Raw genomic sequence first — 20,931 nt, 5'->3', positions numbered from 1 at the left:
TCAGTGCAGAGGCATTGCATCTGATCAGTAAGAAGAAACAACAGCTTTTTTTCCCCTTTCTTTTTTTTTACTTGGTTTGTGTGGTTTTTCTCTGGTACCTCTGCTTCATCTAGCACATTTGCCACTTGGGCTCTCGTACTAAAAGCTTGGTCTTGTGGTTTTGGGGGGCCGGATGTCAGTTTGTTAGGTTTTTTATCATGCTTCTGACTAACTGAGGTATATGCCTCATCATGATTTGTGTGCATGGGGATCTCATCTTAAACAAGCTCAGTGCTTAATGAGTCTTCCAGTTTAGTAGACCTTGTATTGTGAATTTGTATTTCCATGTACTGCTGTCTTACTAAATAAAGTACATCAATCAATCAATCAGCACTGAAAGCTAAAGCTAAGGCAAACAGAGGGGGGGGGGGGGGGGGGTGCATGGAGTGACAGTTTTCTTTGCACCATATGTGTGTTGTGTTGTGTATCGTATTGCATTGTATTGTATGCTGTATCAGACTGTATGTATACTTTAGAGCTGAGCCAGAGGCTTTTATACCAGTTTGATATTAACCCTTAATACCAACTTTGACCAACTGGTTTCACACACTTATTTATTTCTAAATTGACAGGACTCCCACAATTCAACAGGATTAACGGTTTGGAGAAATGTGAATATCAAAAGGAGACATGGTTCCAAAACACATCATGTCATCATGACATCTTAAGCCCAGCTGTGGTCTGTATTGTAGCTACATGTGCACATCTGGGTAATTAATTATACCGTAGAGCTGTAAGGGTGTGGGTTCAAATCCCATGCTGTGATAAAAAAAAATGTTTTGCACTACAATGTGTTAATAATAATTATGTTTCATGGTTCACTTGATATAAATTGATGAGTTTACTAACCCCCACACACCCCCAGAATTCCTCCTTTGACTCAATTCTAAAGTGTTGTTATGCTGTGTGTGTGTGTGTGTGTGTGTGTGTGTGTGTGTGTGTGTGTGTGTGTGTGTGTGTGTGTGTGTGTGTGTGTGTGTGTGTGTGTGTGTGTGTGTGTGTGTGTGTGTGTGTGTGTGTCACAGTACCAATTGCATAGATGACTGAATTCTTATGACTGAACGTCTGCCTCAGGCTGCAACCCACGCAATTTCTCAGAATTGCACCTTTTTGATTTTTGTGGAGTTGGTGTCATACTGTATGTGTTGTTGTGGTTTTGTTGGTGAAAGCATCCTGTCAACACTTCCTGTTCTCTTCTGAGTAACAGTACACCTACTGTAGTTTCAGCTACACTCCTACAGTAATCTTTTAAGTTTACACTAAAAAGATTAACTGTTTCAATTTTAATTCAAGATTGTACATGCAATTAATGCATTTCAGAGACAATCAATTAAAACAATATTTATTAGAATATGATTTACATTATGCAAAGACTACAAAGACAAAGATAATTTATAATTATGTATATTAATGAAAGTTTAAAGAAGTGCAGATGTAAAATGTAAAAGATTGAGAATAGAAGGGGGAAAAAAACATATAGATTGCCTGACTGTAAATGCTCTCTCACACACACACACACACACACACACACACACACACACACACACACACACACACACACACACACACACACACACACACACACACACACACACACACACACACACCACGCCAACAAAACAGTGTCAATACATTTACAGCTTAAGTATTTAGATGAAGTGAGTGAGATGGTATATTGTCTTAAATATGAGTTACATGCACACATGTACCAGTCAGACTGCAGTGTGCTGAACTATCATCTTCAATACTTCTGATTGGCTACACGGCTACCTCCATTGTGACATCATCGATGTCTCTTCTCTTCCTCCCATTGGCTGCGGCTGAGGATTAAAAGAGAGAAACAGAGTGGTTCAGAATCAGGTTTATTGTCACATCACAGGTTCACAGAAGTAAAAAGGGGTGAAATGTATTTTCGTGCATAGTTCCCATCATCGTATCGTTATTTCCATTGAATAAAACGAGAGGGAAGAAGGGGGGGGGGGGGGGGCAAGGGGGAGAGGAAATCAAAAAAGAGAACAACAAAACAAGTTACCTACATATTTACATATGGTACCTGAGATAAGATATAAAGGTGCATGAGCATAGCAGCAGACGTATACTGTGCATGATATACTTATGGACGTTAAGGTGCTAGAAAAAACACACAATAAAAAGACACAAAGTCAGTGCGTTGTACATGGGATTAAGGTGCAAAATGTCAGTGCGTGTCGACCACATAATCCACATCTGATAGACTGACACTGGTATAAGTCATGTACCAGTGTCAGTCCCCCCCCCCCCCCACCCCCCCCATGAGCATGTTTCTCTCACCTCTAGCTCTTTGTCTGTGGATGGACACCAGCAGGATGGTTGAGATCACATAAGGAGTTGCTGCCACTAGAAAAAGGATCAGCCTGGTCAGAGATATGAGGGGCGGTGCAGATGATGATGTATCTGTAAAGAGAACAATAGCTTTCAGTATTCAAACACTGGTTTATCTTCTCATGTTGATAATGGTCAAATAATGTCACAAAAGCTCAAGACTCACCTCTCACATCCATCCAGCTCTCTGGTGACTCTCCAAGGCCAGAGATGATGCATTTGTAGAATCCTTCCTCAGACTTGTAGACATTGTGGATGGTCATCTGTCCGGTAGACTCAGTGCTGATGAGGGATCCATCTTTGTAGAAATCAGCTGGGAGGTCAGAGGACGTCTTCCTCGTTGTCTTGTCTATGGACAGGCAGCGGAGCGTGACATCACTTCCCTCCATCACAGTAAGTACAGGACTCTCCAGGATCACAGCTCCATCTAGAACCAACAGCAAGTTATGAACATGTTGGTTGGTGGCTCCACAACCTATATGACACATGCACTGTATATATTGTGTGTGTGTGTGTGTGTGTGTGTGTGTGTGTGTGTGTGTGTGTGTGTGTGTGTGTGTGTGTGCGTGCGTGCGTGCGTGCGTGCGTGCGTGCGTGCGTGCGTGCGTGCGTGCGTGCGTGCGTGTGCGTGTGTGTGGCTTCAGCCATATAGCCTGGCGGAAACAAATTAAACCCTGTTGTTTGTGTTTTGTGTGGTGGATGACCTCTGTTTAACCAAAAACACATGGATAACCTTTCAATTTTAATTGATGCAGTTATATTGATTGTACCACAGATTGTAATGCTGATGGCCCAGCTGACTTCTCCTGATTGGGACTGACACCAATAGACGCCACTGTCCCAAGTATACAGGACCATGGTACAGGACCCTCCTACACAGAATTACAATGAAAAGATCGATCGATCAATCAATCAATCAATCAATCAATCAATCAATCAATCAATCAATCAATCAATCAATCAATCAATCAATCACACCCACCCAACCATACCTATGGTGTCTCCCCATTCATTGCAGGTTTCATTCCCCCTGTTACTGGTGTGTCTTTTCACGGACCAATCCAGCGTAGACTTCCCCTCGTCCTCACAGCTCAGTGAGATGGACTCATGTTTAAAGAACTGAGACCTTTCAGGACCGACTCTCAGGGACACTGGAGGAAGAGAGGGGTCAGGAAAGGAGAAAGAAAGAGAGAAAGAAAGAAGGAAGAGAAGCTGAATTTTGAGGATGTACACATATACAGATCACCGTTTTCATGTGTTTTTTTTGTTTACCTGTGATGTCCACATGGGAAGAAAATTATAAAACTGTTTTATTGTACACAATATACAAAAATGTACAGATTAGTGTATGGTTCTTGACACGCATGAAGCTAAATAATAGCTAATGCATAGCTAATAATAATGCATTAAGTCGCTCACTGAGAAAATCATTCTGCATTGTGGTATCTGACAACACATTATCATAGTATATTATGTTAATGCACACACACACACACACACACACACACACACACACACACACACACACACACACACACACACACACACACACACACACACACACACACACACACACACGAGATGTGCTGTAGCACACATACCTAGCTCCGTGCACATCCAACACGCACGAAGGCAACGTATGCAAGTGCATGTGGGGTCTGCATACTGTATATATACGGAAGGACAAAGAAACCTCGATCTCTGTTACGCGGCCCCTTCCACCGGCCACATCATGCACTGTAGCAGCAAGGCTGACTCCTGTACTCTATGCTCTGTTTTTATCCAATAAACCAACTTAAGGAACTTGTACTTGTCTGGACCTTCCAACTATGTTTCACACTTGTACAATATAGTACATATGTTTCACACTTGTACAATATGCTACAGCATCAATATAATTGTGTGAGTTACAATGCTGAGATAAAATGAGCAGATCTCTGTTTGCTGTTTTAACAGGCTCGCTGGACGTATTGTACCTCCATGAGCTGAGCTGTTCAAAACAAAAGTCAGCTGCAGAATAAACGGATACACTAACAACCAAACCACTAGTTGCACGGTGGTACAACACCACCAACAACAACAACAACAACAACAATCCGCCCACGTTAGACTGAACAACCAAAACCAAAACTGCATGGCAGTGTTACAAATAATGCATAGGCCTAGACATTAACTGCCCTCCTGGATGTCTGACCAGGAATAGTGCAACAACATTTGCATTGCAATCCTGTGTGTGTTGCCAATGAAATGTCTCACATGGCTCGTCAGGTTTTAAAATATTAATGAGAATTATTTTTCACTGACTGGTAGTACACTGGGGTCATTTAGCTTTGCAGTTTGTATATCCGGTTTAGAGCGGATACAGAAATGATCAGTGTGTGTGAGTGCATGCATGTATGTGTGTGGAAATGACTGGATACTGTTGGCAGGCTTTAACCTGGATAAGAGTAAGACTGAGCACTAAATGGTAAATAGATGCAAGGTTAACTGTAGCAATCAGAGTGGCTTCAATCTGTGCAGCACAAAATCTTGTTCTCATGTTTCAGATCTTATCTTTAAAATTCAACCTTAGAGAAACTTGTAATCATGGGTAATTATCAGCTCAATTTGGTGTAATTTTTCATATTTTACCGTAATTATTCTGTCTCCTGTACTATGTCTACTTGTATTTTATTGTATTGATATGTCTGTTTTGTATTGATAGTTACCACCACTTTTAATAGCCTGCTTAGGGACCACAGATGAAAATGAGCTTTTGGCTAAAACTCTCTATTTACATGGATGTGAAAACTGAAATGTTGAATGTCCCTGGTAAATACACAAATAGCTAGAAAAAGTGCTCCTCGGAGCACAGGTCTCCGCCAGGTCAGGTACGTTATTCTGGCCTCCTGGTGGCGCTATAATAGGCCAATGTGAAAAGGGTGGCATTTCTTCCTCGGCCTAGTGGGAATGTGCGTGTGAAATTTCACGGAAATCGCAAGCTGCATGCATAGTTTGAGGCTTTTTGTTCAAAACGGACCAATCCTGCAAACTTTGGAAGTCAACCATATAGGCAATGAGGATGGAATATGGGAAATCGGACAGATCCGTGTTGATCACATGACTATAGAGATGCTGTGTACCGATTTGCATGACGTTTGGATAAAATCTGTAGGAGTAATGCAAAAATGCACAAATCGGCCTCCTGGTGGCGCTATAACAGGCCCATGTGAAAACATTGGGGCAGAGGTTCTGAATTGGCATCCAGGGAGTGTGTGTGCACAGTTTCGGAGCGAACGGGCCAACGGTGCCGGAGATTAGCTGCTAACACACAGACAGGAGGGACGGACGGACGGACACACACACGGACGGACGGACGGACGGACGGACGGACGGACGGACGGAGGGTAAAACATATTCTCTCGCCATGCCTTCGGCCTGGCGGAGACAAAAATCTGTTTAGATCGTTTAGAACTGGCGTCTCCACTGTGCATCACCAGAGTAAATTTGTTTTATTTTTGTGATAGGTACTTTTGGCATCTAAAATACTATTCAGCCGCAGCTCGAATTTAAGATTTATTTTCATGACCCATGGTCATGAAAATAATTAATTGTCCTCTGATCTTGACAAGGAAACTCATGTTTTGAATTCACAAAATGTTACACAAATATTCACATAGCCACAGACAGACAGACAGACAGACAGACAGACAGACAGACAGACAGACAGACAGACACAGGAAACCATATGAAGAGACCACAAAAGTTCTCTGTTCTCACTAACTGACCGACCGACTGACCGACTGACTGACTGACTTTTCTCACCATCCGTTTGAGCAGGTCCACAGCAGATGAGGAGGTACAGAGCTGTGGAGAGAGAGAGAGAGAGAGAGGGGGGGGGGGGGGGGGAGTTAGTTAAAGTCAAACTTCAATAAAAATGTTCAACAAACACCCTAGCCACTACCACCACCCACTTTCATCAAGAAATACACTGAAACCAGATATGTGCCTTTATATATGATATCTATAAATGATATATATATATATAGATCTTAACTCAAATAATCCATGGTTATTCAAATTCATACAAATATTGAATTCAGACCTCTGTTCAGTTCATTTCAAATATTAATTCAAATTCAGAGTGAAGTTAATTTTATTGTGTGTGTTCATTTTAATTATCTTGCTTTTCAAAGTACATCAATATTCAACTATATAATAGTCCTGCAACCCCCATTTGAGCAACATACAGTCCATTCATAGAGAACACATTTACTGCATATGTGTAATCCATTGAAATGTGAGCGTCTAATCCAAAACGCAGTCTATTCAGTATGGATTACCATCCACTGTGACAGAAAACCAAACTAAGGACCCAGACACTTCTTCATTGATCACATTTACACCACACAACACAAGCAGTATGATTTAAGATGATAATAATTCACATACAGCACTGAGACACACAGGACAACAAAACAGACCACAATGTAAACATGCAACACAATGTTTGAATGAAAGGGTACAGTTGATATAGGCTACTGTACAGCTTTACTACACTTTATCTGCTTACACCTAGTACACGTGCGCTTCGATTCACAGCTCCGTGTCGAAGTGTCCTTGAGCAAGACATTGAACCCCTAACTGCTCCCGGTGAGCAGGTTGGTGCCTTGCATGGTTTCCTCCGCCATCGGTGTGTGAATGTGTGTGTGAATGTGAAGTAAAGCGCTTTGGAGAAAAGCGCTATATAAATGCAGTCCATTTACCATTTAGGCCGACACACACACACACACACACACACACACACACACACACACACACACACACACACACACACACACACACACAGCACATATGACAAGAATTGACAACAGACGTGGATGACCAACCTACTGATGATATACTGTAATTTGTCTTTTTTCTTTTTTATGAAATGTAACTTTAAGTATATAAAATAATAATAATAATAATAATAGTAATAATAATAATAATAATAATAATAATAATAATAATAATAATAATAATTATTATTATTATTTTAAAGGACACTTCAAGTCACCCAAGGACAATTTACACTCATAGTAGAATGCAATCAACACACAATAACAGATTCAGAGAAAATTACAATAGCATTTGGTCTTCAAATATGTCTCCTTAACCTTCAAATATTAAGGTCAAGTTTTAAAAGCTGGGCTCCACAGCACGGTGAGAGAGGAGGCTAGACGGGTAGACCTCCAGTCTTTAACCACACTTCATCTAGCTAATTGGAAACTGATGTGCTACTGAGTGAACCCCAGGGTGACTGAAGTTACAGTACTGTACATCTAAACCTGAGAAGTCATTCGTAGTTAAGCTTCCACTAAACTGTCCCTCCAATGCTTTGGTTATAAAAATGGGATTTCTATCTTGTTAACCCATTCAATCCGGGAACACATCTTTGTCACTTCAGATTTCTTTGGCTATTCAAAAACAGCAGATATACAAGCTCATAGAGTGCCGTGTTATGAGCTTGTAGATCTGCTATTTTTAACTCCATGTTTTCCTTCAGGGGGTCCCTGAAACAAAATATTTTGAGATGGCGGGGATCCGCAGACGAATACATTTCATTTTGGGTGGTCCTTGACATGAAAAATGTTTGAGAACCGCTGATATTATAGTAACATAAGTAAAAAAAGAAAACAACAACAAAAAACTTTTAGGATTTAGAAGACCCCAAAGGCAAAGATTTGAGTCACAAATGTTCGCTTTAAAATATATAATATTTATATTATATTATATATATATAAATATTATTCAAAGATTTGCAAAAAGGTTCATGATTTATAAAAAAAAATAGCAGATCTACAAGCTCATAGCTCGGCACTCGGTGCGGCGCTATGAGCTTGTAGATCTGCTATTTTTTTGCTATTTTTGAATTTTTGAATTGCTTGAAATCTAAAATGACAGAGATGCGTTCCCCGGATTGCATTGGTTAAATAGATTTAAATGAACAAAAGTACAAAATGAAGTGTTGGTGAAAGAAGTGTTGATGCTCTGCCTTGAACAAATAAAGTTTAATGATTAAAGTTAGAAAAAATTAATTTGAAATAAATTACTCACATATTATATTGGTTGATGCAAATTTCATCCTGACTGAGTGAGACTGGCTGAGTGACTGAAACGGACATATAGACCCCTCAGCTATATGGGTGAAGCTCATTTCCTGTTTGATCAGACGCTCACCCACCAACCCGACCACCCACCCACACACCTACGCACGCACACACAGCATGTGAATTTTAACCTTTCCCCCCATAATCAGTGGTGGAAAAAATATACATACATTAGGAAGCTCAATGTTTCATTATTGTTACCATCAGTCATTATGCTAAATATTAAAGTAAATGTAATGCTGAAGATTTCACAGGCCCACTCTGCTTTAGTGCCCAATTTTCTCCTCAGCCCACTTTGTTTTGGTGCCCACTCTGCATGTATTAACACTAGGTACACCACACTAACAGAACTGACTGGGGAACTAATGGATGCAGATATAAACTAGAAAAAGTGCTCCTCGGAGCACAGGTCTCCGCCAGGTCGGGTAGGCTATTGTGGCCTCCTGGTGGCGCTATAATAGGCCAACGTGAAAAGGGTGCCATTTCTTCTTAGGCCTTGCACGACAATCAGACTGACTGCATTCATGATTTGAGGCATTTTGTTAAAAACATGTGTTTCGCTAAATTAGACCTGTTGGTGGCGCTATAACAGGCCAATGTTAAAAGGGTGGCATTTGTTCCTCAACATAGTGTGAATGTGCGTGCAAAGTTTGAGAGCAATTGGACGGTGCGTTCATGATTTGTGGAATTTTGTTCAAAACAAGCCAATAATGCAAACTTTAGATGTCAATCTTAGCCAATCAGTATGGAATATAAAAAATCAAACACATCCATCGTGATCACATGACTATAGAGATCATGTGTACCGATTTGCGTGAAATTTGGATAAAATTGGAAGGAGTAGTATAAAAAAATGTGTTTTACATAAGTCGGCCTCCTGGTGGCGCTATAAAAGGCAGATGTGAAAAATGCAGGGCAAAGGTTTTTCCTTGACCTATAGGGAGTGTGCATACAAAGTTTTACACAGATCGGTGCAATTATAGGTAAAAACACGAATCGGCCTGTTATAGCGCCACCATGAGGCTGATTTGAATATTTTCAAATGGTAGTTCTTCCTCGGCCTAATGGGAATGTGCGTGCAAAATTTCACGGAAATTGCATGCTGTGTTCATGATTTGAGGCATTTTGTTCAAAACGGAGCACTCCTGCAAACTTTGGAAGACATTTTTAGCCAATCAGGATGGAATATTAGAAATCTGAAAGACCCGTTTCGTTTAATGACAATAGAGATACTGTGTACCGATTTGCGGGATTTTGGGACAAAATCTGTAGGAGTACTGTCAAAAAATGTGTTTTGCACAAATTGGCCTCCTGGTGGCGCTATAACAGGCCCCTGTGAAAATTTTGGGGCAGAGGTTCTGCTCTGGTATCCAGGGAATGTGTGTGCACAGTTTGGCTGCGAGCAAGCCAACGGTGCCGGAGATTAGCTGTACACAGACAGATCGAATGACACACGGACACACGGACACACGGACGGACGGACAAGGGGTAAAACATACTCTCTCGCCATGCCTTTCGGCCTGGCGGAGACAATGAACACATGATTATCTAGCACCAGACTGAGGAAGGTCTTAAATACAAAAGTGGTGATGAGGCAATAAAAGTGAAGAAATGTACTGTCTGCACACATTATATAGCATGTAATTCTGTCCTGTGCTTTATTAAACTAATGGTGTTTATCTTAGGAAGGGCTTTGTCAGAGATATGACACAAATGACACAGCTGGTGGGAAGACGCATGAACACATTTTGGTAACACACTGGGGACCTCTAGTGGAACCTGGGGAAAACACAGGGAAAGACTGTAGGACTGGGAGGAGAGACAATTAATTACACATACTGCATTGAAGATGATATCTTATATATCTATGTTATGTGTTAACATGCTTCTTGTTAAGGATTTCTTTATTCATCTGTCTTATTTGTATATGGAATGATTAAGCGTTTAAAAGCCGATAAGCTGCATTTACATCAAACAGCCGCCAGACATTTATTACAACAGTAAACAGATGGAAAGTTGCTGCATACTGTAGGAAAGACTATAAGCAGGCTGCAGGCCTGCGTTCAACCTTTTCATACAGTTAGAGTGCTCAATATTGAACAGAGAAGCAAATAGCTGCAGCATTGTGTCTTGTGTTAGTATTCAGGACTCCATTCATTAAAGATGATGATCAGGAACACGATGACTGTTGTCACATAGAAAATGAAGAAAGCGTTGTTGATTCTTGTGGCCACTCTGGTCCAGTAACCAGGCCTGCCTCCATCTTCCTTGCTCTTAAAGAACACATCCAGGTTCTTCTCCAGATCTCTCAGCTCATCAAGGATCACCTGCAATCCATGAGATTCCCCTTTGAGATTATTGTCCTGAAACACACATTAGATTAGGTTCGATGAGTTAGAATATATTTTTGGGACAATGATTAGAGGGAGACACAGTTTAGAAGTCATGGATGAATTATTATTAAATATAAGTGTTAACTTATTAATTAATTACAGTGTAAATATCCTACTACTTTAATTAAAATGCCCATGCCGTGGTGTTCGTCAGGGGTGGGCCAGCACACGAGCACTCCACTTACCTCGCCACAGAATATTAATCAGTGCTCTGACTGTTGCCGCGGCTTCTTTCCCCACCTTGAATGTACTTACATATTGTACAATTAATATAATACTCCATTATTCAGGCACATTTTAGGCACCTTTTTTTGACCGCTAGTCCCACCCTACTGCGCATGTGTGACATATGCGCGGCTACTACACATGCCTCATACATCAAGGATGTATTTTTGTAGAGAGACACCAAATGTCAGGATGTGTCTCCAAGTGTTTTATTTTGTAGTGACATTTAGTATGCTGTTCAGTAGGTTTTAATTTACTGTTGTGTACCTTTTATTTTGTAGTAGTGTTCCTATAGTGTTACCTGTCTTGTCTCACCTCCCTGTGATTATTAGTTATCTCCACCTGTGTCCTGTTAGGCCCCTAGCCTAACCATGTGTTGAGTGACAGTGGTGTACACCTGTGTATGGTTATCCCTGCCTGTGTGTATATAAACCCTCAGATCTATATGTTCTTTACCAGACCTGTAAGTTGCTGTGGTGTGCTGCTGTAGTTCCACCTCATTGTGTTTTCAGTATTCTCCTGCATTTATTCTACCCCTGTTCCTGAATTTGGGAGAATGAATCCTTAGCATTTTGTCCTGCTCTGCCTCGTGAATTATTATTGATTTTTTTTTATCACTTTTACTTAACCAGGAATAGTCCCATTGAAAACCTCTTTTACAAGGGAGTCCAGGTCAAAACAGCGGCACATAAAGTAAAGCATAAAAATACACAAAATCAACATAAAATCCAATAAACAGCGGAATGACATTTAAATGCCAGGACCGGAGCAGACAGTGGTCAAGTAGTCCTCAATCCTAATTTTTAAAACAGCCACGCTGACAAAGCATTATTTTACACTTTGGCTTTTCAAAAATAGCAGATGCGTGGGGTGGGTTGGTGGGTGAGCGTCTGATCAATCTGCTATTTTTGAAAAATCTCGGAAATGTGTGCAAATCTTTGAATAGATATTTTTTTAAGCGAACATTTGTAACTCAAATCTTTGCTTCTGGGGGGTCCCTGGAACAAAATATTTTGAGATGGGGGTCCACGGCCAAATACATATACAGTTTGGGGTCCTTTTGGGGTCCTTTAACTCACAACCCCTCCCCCATTGTGTTCAGCCAGCATGTAGGTATACTACCGCATACGTTGCTTACCTTACACACGCACAATAGAATAAACCCTCTATTCTAACACCAGATGCTACCTCATTTCCATAGTCACCTACCCTTATGCAGTTATACACGTCATTGCTATAACTAGTTAATATGAGTAATGTAGAGACACTACATGGTTACATGTACAATGGTGACATCATGCTAACCTCTTCAGCCGCGCTCAGAGACTCATGCGTTGTGTCTCTATCATCATCATCATCATCACCAGGGACATTGTAAAAGCATGGAGGACACCACTTGCATCTCTTCTCTGAAATGACACACACAGAGGATTGATGATTGAAACACATGATGAGTTATATGATTCACAGATGAACAAGACATTATGTCTCAGCATGAATTGAGCCTGTAATACCTTCGTCTGTGGTCTTTCTTCTGTCTCTTGATGAAGAACAATTAACACTTTCGGGCATATTATTCTCGGTGAAGACACAGTTGCTGTCACTTTATGTTTGTGTCGCTCTTTCGCTACAATGTGTTTTAACACTATTTGTGTTCTTTTCTCTCCAATCGTGCACTTGATGAGATCTGATTCAAATCTCATCAAAAAATCTAAAATCAATTTGAATCTGATACTGTGAACACAGAAATCTGAATTAAATTCAGCCTTTCAATTCCCTTTCTCTCACTGAGATTTGGATGACCTCAGAGGACACTACTACCCCTGTCATAACCCCAAAGAACACTGCTACCCCTGTCATAACCCCAAAGAACACTGCTACCCCTGTCATAACCCCAAAGAACATAGCTACCACTGTCATAACCCCAAAGAACATTGCTACCCTTGACATAACCCCATATACCACTACCCTGCGGTCATCTCAGGACCCTATTACTTCAACCAACTCACCCTGACCTTTGGGCCAACATTATAATTGTTATTGTTATTGTGTGTCTCTGTGTTGTAATGTCTCACCTCTGCCACAGCTATGGCCTTTGGTCTTGTCCTCCTTCTCGTTGTGGTCTTTGTCTGTCTCTGTCTTCTGGAGGACAGAGTCTTTTGCCAACAGATACGTCACCACAACCGTCTCCAACAGACTTAGCAGCATCAGAGAAAAAGTCCCCATGCAGTACATCGCTGTGAGGAGGACACAAGTTGATTAACCATGACTTCAAAATACATTATTATCCACTCATACTGTGTATAAATGATAATCCAACAGAGATAAAAAACGTATCCCATGAATATTACCTATGATTGGCATTCTGTTGGACGTGGCGGGCAGGATGTCGTTGAGAATGAGTTGTAAAACTGTGACGGCCAGCAGCACGGTGACCTTGAAGCTCAGCTTCTCTCCACCGCTGTCCGAGATCAGGAAAGACGCCATGTCTAGACACAGGAAGAACAAGACGGGCAACAGGAAGTTGACAATGTAGAGGACGGCCTTCCTCTTCATAGTGATCTAGGAGGAGATGTTAGAAGGTCAGCCTAGACTAGAGGCAGTTCAGATTTAACAAATGCAACTATATTAGTTTGCATTAAAACGTAGGAAACTTCCTAGCCGGTATGAACAATACCTACAGTGTAGACAATCCGCTGGGGTCTGAAGTCAGTCTCGTTGAGTACGGTGGGTATAATGTTTTCAAACTTCCACTCATACTCGGCCCGCATCATCTTATCGGTTATGAATCTGGCGGAGTCTTTGTCAAAGTATGTTTTGAGCTGCAGTTCTTTTGCTGGTAAAGGTACAGAAGGATAATCCACACTCCAAGCAGTCAAATGAATCAGTTGAGAATTAACATCATTTGACCACCCACTTGACACACATGCACTAACACGCATGCACGCACGTACATATACACATTTAAACGCAAATAGTTGACTCCCTCACTAAAGTATATGCCAGAGGCAAACGTGAGGTTGCAGGACTGAGTGTCGAAGGGGAACTTGTAGATGTGCATGCTACAGGTGCTGACGACCACTTCATCATTCCAAACATCCACCGTCCCTTCATGGTCAACGTGGACATAAGGGTTTAGAGCAGCCTTATCCTTCTCTAACCTGTGAGCACACGCACGCACACACGCATGCGCGCGCGCACACACACACACACACACACACACACACACACACACACACACACACACACACACACACACACACACACACATTTTTATAATAAAGAAAAAGTAGAGAGTATGGTATTAAAATAAACTATTTTTCAACAAGTAAAGGGCAGATGGGCTCTGGATATATGGTGGAAACCAAAGCTCCGCACTTATTGTGAGATATAGTATGTCTATTGTCCAGAAAACTATGTATTATATAATTTGTCAAAAAAAGAAACAAAGCCTATATGCTCAGATCGGGGCTGGCATACTTGGTCTTCATATTGAGACGGGTAGATATGTAGGCACGGTTGAGGAGGATAGATTATGTGGTTTGTGTGATCTTAATGAAATTGAAAATGAAATGCATTTTGTTTTGTATTGTCCATTCTACAACTCTATCAGGCAGAGACTTTTTAATATGGATAAGTGAGTGACACTTATCCAATGGGAGTCCTTCATGCTGACCTGCTGACACTGCTACCATAGACTGGCTTCAAAGCACTGCAACTCAAAATGAAATAATAAAGAAAAGCAAACATGCGCAAAAAATCAAAATGAATAAGAATTGAAAAGCCAGCTATAATTGGATAAGTGTCACTCAGTTATCCAACAGGTGCAGGGCATGAGCTAATTAGGAAGGCTCTCCCTATTTAAGGGCCACTATTGGAGAGAGAGGCAGTGTTTGCCCTGGCCACGGAACAGCACAGATCTACAAGGACAGAGGAGGAAGGACCTGGACTCACACGGAGGAAATCAACTAAATCAACTGGACCCCCCCCCCCCCACCCCACATTGGAAAGTGAAGTACATGCATTAGACACTTTATTCAGCTCTTTCCCCCAGTGGCGTCAGTTCAGCAAAAGCTAGGGTATGGCAGCATGCACGCGACCTCGCGCGTGCATGAGGTCACCCCCGCGCGCGCAAATTTTTTGTGCGGTTCTGGGCGGGTTGGGTTCGTTTTTTTCCAGTTTTTGGTTACTTTATTTCGGTTTTAGGGTTAGGATTCGGGTTAGGTTAGGGTTATGTTATTTAATTCTTATTTTTGCCTGATTTTCCCGATTTATTATCAAAAAAGTACTTTTTTTTCCCCCCCTGGAGCCAGGGTATGGCAGCTGCAATAGCCTGCCATACCCAATTGACGCCCCTGCTTTCCCCATTGAACATTGGATTCGTTACGCCCCTGCCCCATTCCACTGCTTTGCTTTTATTCGTTTTTTGGTTGAATAAAAGAACATTGACTTTGGACTTTCTGCCTCACTGTGTGGTTTTGTGTGGTGTTTCCCCATATATGGTCACTGTTTAGAACCGAAGCCTTTGGCTTATTTTATTGTTCACACTATTGTGTAACACGTGTGTGCCTTGTGTGCGCTTTTGGTGGCTGTGAAACCCCTCTCTCCTCACTCCCTACCTCATGACTTTGACCTCCTCCAGTTAAGTCTTATGAATAGTTATTTTACTCTGCCTTGAGTTATAGATAAACAAACATCCTTTTTAAACTGGAAACACACGTCTCGTCTATACATTACTATCGACCTGTGGTCGGTATTCAATGTTTGTTGTGCATCATATGGCATTCTCTGGGTGAAACTCCCAGGGTGGCGTAGTCAGCTATCCTGTTTCCGGGCCCTGGTCACATAAGGAAGGACGCAATATGAACAGGAAGGAATGTTAATGTCTTGTTTCATTTCTGTGTAATGTGTCATATAATCCCATATGGGATGGGCCAAAATGGTGGCATGACACGAAAATAAATTCATTCATTCATTCATTCGCACACAATAAGAACTGATTCTGGTTGTGGTGTGTACAGTACAGTATGTCTGCATGTGTATTCCCACCTCTCATCGATGGTGATATCAGGTTTCCACAGCCATTCACTGGGTACAGAAACACGGTGGATTCCACAGAACTCAGAGGGATCCCAGGATATGAACTCATTTTTCCAACTCTGCAGTAGAACATAAATGACAAACACCTTCGGACGCCGGCCTACATGGGGTCATGCGTGTCGGGAATGGAGCTAGACGTTCCATTTATATCAGTATAAATGGAACACAAACGTTATGCTAACTTCGGCCAATCAATTAAGCCGACGGTTTGGGTTGCCCAATCAGGAGGCCAATGCATACAGTCAGTACCGCGGGAAGTAGGGGTGCTGGGGGTGCGGCCGCCCCCCCTCCCCCAGGTACCGCCCCCCCATCAAAAAAAAATATATATTTTTTTTTTGATAATAAATCGGTGAAATCAGCCAAAAATAAGAATTAAATAACATTACTCTAACCTAACCCTAATCCTAACCCTAAAACCGAAATAAATAAACCAAAAACTGGGAAAAAAACTAACCCAATCCGCCCAGAACCGCGTGCGCGCGCGTGGGGGGTCCTCATGAACGTGTGCTGCGCGCGCGTGCATGAGGTGCGCATACCGCACCCCTAACCTAAAAGGTCTTCCCGCGGCTATGCATACAGTCTCCCCAACACACTGAAAACGCTGTCCGAGTTATGCCAGGAACGTTTTGTCAGACAGACAGACACACACATTCCATAAATTATAGTATAGATGTCATACTGTAAATACAGTATGTAATGAGAACTCACCATTGCAGTAAAGATGTATGACATTAATTGCTGTTCTTTATCAGCCTATGAATGAACAGATACAGTATATGAGAATTTTCCAGCAAACAAACACAACTCGGCAAATCGAAATACATGCACGCTACAGATGAGGCAACACATATGCGTGCACGTGCACACAAGATAAAGGGCCCATTGAGTATCCATAGGGCCAAATGTTAAAATATATACCATATATAATATACCATGGCTCCTTGGTTGCCCAGCCAGTTAACACACCAGTCACATACTAAGTGCATGACGCTGGGCTCTATTTACACCTTGTGATGTGTGTCTCCGTCGTCCAATGTCAATATAGCAGAAATGCCATGGAAACACGATGTTCACCTACCATGTCTAAAATAGCGTTGAGCGCAACATCCAACCACACCACGGTGGGTTTTGTGTGGTCCAGAACGGGTCGCGTTGCCGTGTACAGCTGGCTGTCTTTCTTCATGTTCAGGTGGGTTAAAACATTGTGGTAACTACACACCTTGTCAGAAGAAACACCAGCTGAAGAAACAAGAGTGGAACAATGAGAGAAAGTATTTACTAAAAGCTCCTGAAACTAGAAGTCTGAAAATCTATCCAGTAAACTCAAAAGAGAAAACTATCCATTAGCTGTGGTCATGGAGAGGCCATTACGCCTTCTAAGAGCTTTGGCGTTGGCTTGGCAGACATAATTAATATTAGACATGGACGCTCTCAGATATTTGGAGTGAGTCTGATAAAAGGTTTTAATGCAGGGGCGGACTGGCCATATGGCATATCGGGAATATGCCCGGTGGGCCGATGAGCCAGTGGGCCACTGGACCAAAACATTTAAAGAATATATATTTTTACTCTTGTTCATTTCCGGATTGCACGGCCCAATTATTAGTTACGGTAATGTCCCTGACAATTGGGAAGGCTAGGAGATCTGGCTTGAGGCTGGGGGGGTCGGCCGCGCGCAAAGCGCGCAGGTGCGGAAAATTGCGGTAGAGTGTCTGCTATCTGCGCGCCGGTTGTGGTGGGCCGGTCTGGGCCAAAATGCCAGGGCCGAATTTTTGTCCCAGTCCGGCCCTGTTTTAATGTCTTGGGCCCCTAATTAGCAACAATCCAAATCCTGTGAAGCCACTTTAACTACACCCCCATAACATTATAAGCCACCCATACAAAACTATTTCGGAGCGCTTTGAGTACTTGGGTAGAAATAAGCGCTATAACAATGCATTTCATTATTGCTATTAGGCTCACCTGTGTCTTCACCTGGCTCCGGGTCTTGGCCCCCATACTTGGTCCTAAGCATGGGTGGGGTGAAGTTGGACATCATGGAGGGCGTGGGGGCTGCAGTTGATGCATTCGCTGAGCCTATAGCACCAGATACTTGTGATTTAAAGGGATAGTTCACCCCCCAAAAAATATATTTTCTATCCATTACTCACCCCATGAAGGCTTGAATTCATGGCATTTTTTTTTGTCGCATTCCTAAGCCAATAATTTGATGACCAGCGGAGACTCAATGGAGACCCGGTCGAGTCTCCTACTGGAGGCTCCTCCGGTCATCAAATTATTGGCTTAGGGATGCGACAAAAACCCCAAAATCTCCATGAATTCAAGACTCCATGGGGTGAGTAATCGATAGGAAAAAAATGTCACTTTGGGGGTGAACTATCCTTTTAAGTATGAACAGCTCGTTACATGTTAGAATTCATCCGCTTTAACAATGTCTGAACCAGACCAAAGCCACTTGGTCACGGCGCGCTATGGAGCTCAAATGCCTCGAATTTAATCAAGAAACCTGATTTGATTTCAGCCCATGCCTCCCTCCAGTCTCTGCATGTCCTTGCTCTCACTGAGACTTCCCCAGAGAGAACACTGCTAACTCTGCTGTCCTCTCAGGACTGTACAACTTCAGCAATGCATTCTCCCAGGCTTTTGAGTGCTAATGGTTTATCCATCTCCCGAGTGGAAGTTCTGTGTTCCTAATCTTTCTCATCTTTCACTTTCCACATTTGAATCCCATGCTATAAAGCAGTGGTTTTCAACCTTTTTCATGCCAAGGACCCCTAAATTGTTACACATTTGGCCGCAGACCACCATTTGATTTTTTTTGTGCCAGGGACCCCCAGAAGCAAAGATATCAGTTAATTTTCGCTTTAAAAAAATATTAATAGCTTATCTGCTATTTTTGAATAGCCAAAGCTAATCGGTTAAAATGATTGTGACGCTATGTTAACTCATTTTGCTGGGGACCCCCTGGTTCCCCCTAAAGGACCACTGGTGGTCCCCGGACCACTGGTTGAAAACCACTGCTACAGAGTAGTGGTTTTCAACGCTTTTCATATCGAGGTCCATTATTTATTCGGCATTTGAGCCACGGACCACCACTTAGAATATTTTGTTATGGTTGAACCACAATTCCATGCTGTATTGATGTTGGTACCATAGGAGAGATAACAGGCAAATAAAATCCTAACTGGGAGTTAGGTGGTTTGACCGACAGTTTGAGTATCCAATGGAGTTAGGAGGTTTAGTCAGAAGCGCTTTTTAATACTTTTCATTGGTTTAATATTTATAAAACCGCACAAGTAGAAAAAACGCCCGACAGCGACGATACGTTATATATCGCACTCTGGAAATATATAAATCTATCTCAGTCATCGTTACATTTCATATTTGAAAGGGACAGTTAGTAAAGAGATGAGGGTTTTTTCCACCATATTTTTGTTGCTGGAGAAACGTCATTCAACACAATTCTACTCACCTCCTCCTTCAGATGGCATCAGGTCGGTGGGTGGGGTCTGGGTTGGCATCAGGTCCGTGGGTGGGGTCTGGGTGGGCAGTATGGGTGGCATGGGGGCTCCAGTTAATGAATCTGCTGAGCCTGGCACCAGGGACATTAAGGTTTAGTATGGGTAGCATTTTGACTGAAAGAGCTAAACATGAACACTCAGATTATGGTGGAATGATTGAGTAGTCCACTAGATGTGAGATATTTCAAAGTTTCCACTATCTATATCAAGGCCAGCGTACGGTACATTTCTATCCAGCTATGATTTAAATACGCTTAAAACACTATATTGTCATCCAAAACTTCTACTTTTCAGGATTAAAATTCTAAAATAGCGAAAGTAGCAGATCTGCTACTTTTGATGCGTTTGTGGGACACTGTAGTATGATCAAGTAGGCCGTTATTTTCCTAAAAAAACGCAAACATTGAAAATATGGAGAGAACAGGTTTCTGCTCGACAGCAACGATATACTAGCCCCCCTACACCCTCCCTACACTAAATATTTCCACCATTAAACAAACATCAATTCATCAAGAAAATGTTTCCTCCTGAACAAAGCATGTCAAACTGGAAGTCTCTTTGTTATTGTAGCTACTTTATCCAAACACATTAACAACAACACATGCAAAGCTTCATAAGTACATACATGCTGAATGAAATCTTTCCTTAGTCTTCACTGACATAATGTACACAGAAAATACAAAAGATGATTGATTTGACAAAGCTAGACAGACATCGCTTATGGCTCTGTCTGTGAAATTCTTTTAGCATAAAGAAATAAACACATATTCTACATGTCAGTTCATGCATACATTATATGTTATTCATAAATGTGTCTTACCTGTGAAGATGAGCAAGGGAATTAAGAGAACAAGCATCGTAACTTGTGTGAGCATGCATGTGTGTGGAGTGATACGGGTGTGTGTGTGTTTCTCCTCTGAATGTAACTGTTACTGTGTACTGCTGTAGTGTAAATCTCTGCAGCCCCAGTGCAACAACCACCATCCCCATCCTCTCCTCCCACACTCTTCCCGGGCCCATACAGGCTGCACACAGTCAAATCTGATTCCTGGAGGAGGGCAGGGTAGAATAAATGACAAGTCATCATTACTATCATGGTGAATCATATGAAAACAGGAGGTCACACCTTTAATGGACATCGTTATGGTCACTCTCATGAGG

General features: G+C 41.9%; 3 protein-coding genes across 3 annotated transcripts; all 3 read right to left on the bottom strand.

Annotated features, from left to right (window-relative positions):
- Window positions 1-1,797: 1,797 nt before the first annotated feature.
- LOC311060268 (uncharacterized protein) lies at window positions 1,798-6,238 on the bottom strand (the record flags this gene model as incomplete). The annotated part of the gene is made up of 6 exons (XM_084078404.1): window positions 6,205-6,238; window positions 3,393-3,551; window positions 3,171-3,272; window positions 2,567-2,827; window positions 2,350-2,472; window positions 1,798-1,859 (listed from the first exon to the last, which is right to left on the bottom strand). The coding sequence occupies exons 3-6, from the start codon at window positions 3,256-3,258 to the stop codon at window positions 1,798-1,800; spliced, it is 534 nt and encodes a 177-aa protein (XP_083934530.1). The 5' UTR covers window positions 3,259-3,272; window positions 3,393-3,551; window positions 6,205-6,238.
- A 4,003-nt stretch (window positions 6,239-10,241) lies between these two features.
- LOC311059958 (5-hydroxytryptamine receptor 3A-like) lies at window positions 10,242-16,997 on the bottom strand. Its single transcript, XM_084078082.1, has 8 exons — window positions 16,958-16,997; window positions 16,199-16,308; window positions 14,141-14,310; window positions 13,831-13,985; window positions 13,501-13,711; window positions 13,225-13,386; window positions 12,455-12,558; window positions 10,242-10,894 (listed from the first exon to the last, which is right to left on the bottom strand). The coding sequence occupies exons 1-8, from the start codon at window positions 16,979-16,981 to the stop codon at window positions 10,667-10,669; spliced, it is 1,164 nt and encodes a 387-aa protein (XP_083934208.1). The 5' UTR covers window positions 16,982-16,997; the 3' UTR covers window positions 10,242-10,666.
- Window positions 16,998-17,285: 288 nt separating this feature from the next.
- Window positions 17,286-20,627, bottom strand: LOC311060267 (uncharacterized protein; the record flags this gene model as incomplete). The annotated part of the gene is made up of 4 exons (XM_084078403.1): window positions 17,286-17,488; window positions 18,212-18,325; window positions 19,722-19,841; window positions 20,591-20,627. The coding sequence occupies 4 exons, from the start codon at window positions 20,625-20,627 to the stop codon at window positions 17,286-17,288; spliced, it is 474 nt and encodes a 157-aa protein (XP_083934529.1).
- Window positions 20,628-20,931: the final 304 nt, after the last annotated feature.

The sequence above is a fragment of the Gymnoscopelus microlampas genome, assembly GCF_963454915.1.
Source record: "Gymnoscopelus microlampas genome assembly, chromosome: 14".
NCBI classification, from domain to species: domain Eukaryota; kingdom Metazoa; phylum Chordata; class Actinopteri; order Myctophiformes; family Myctophidae; genus Gymnoscopelus; species Gymnoscopelus microlampas.
This window is presented reverse-complemented; position numbering and strand designations above follow the sequence as displayed.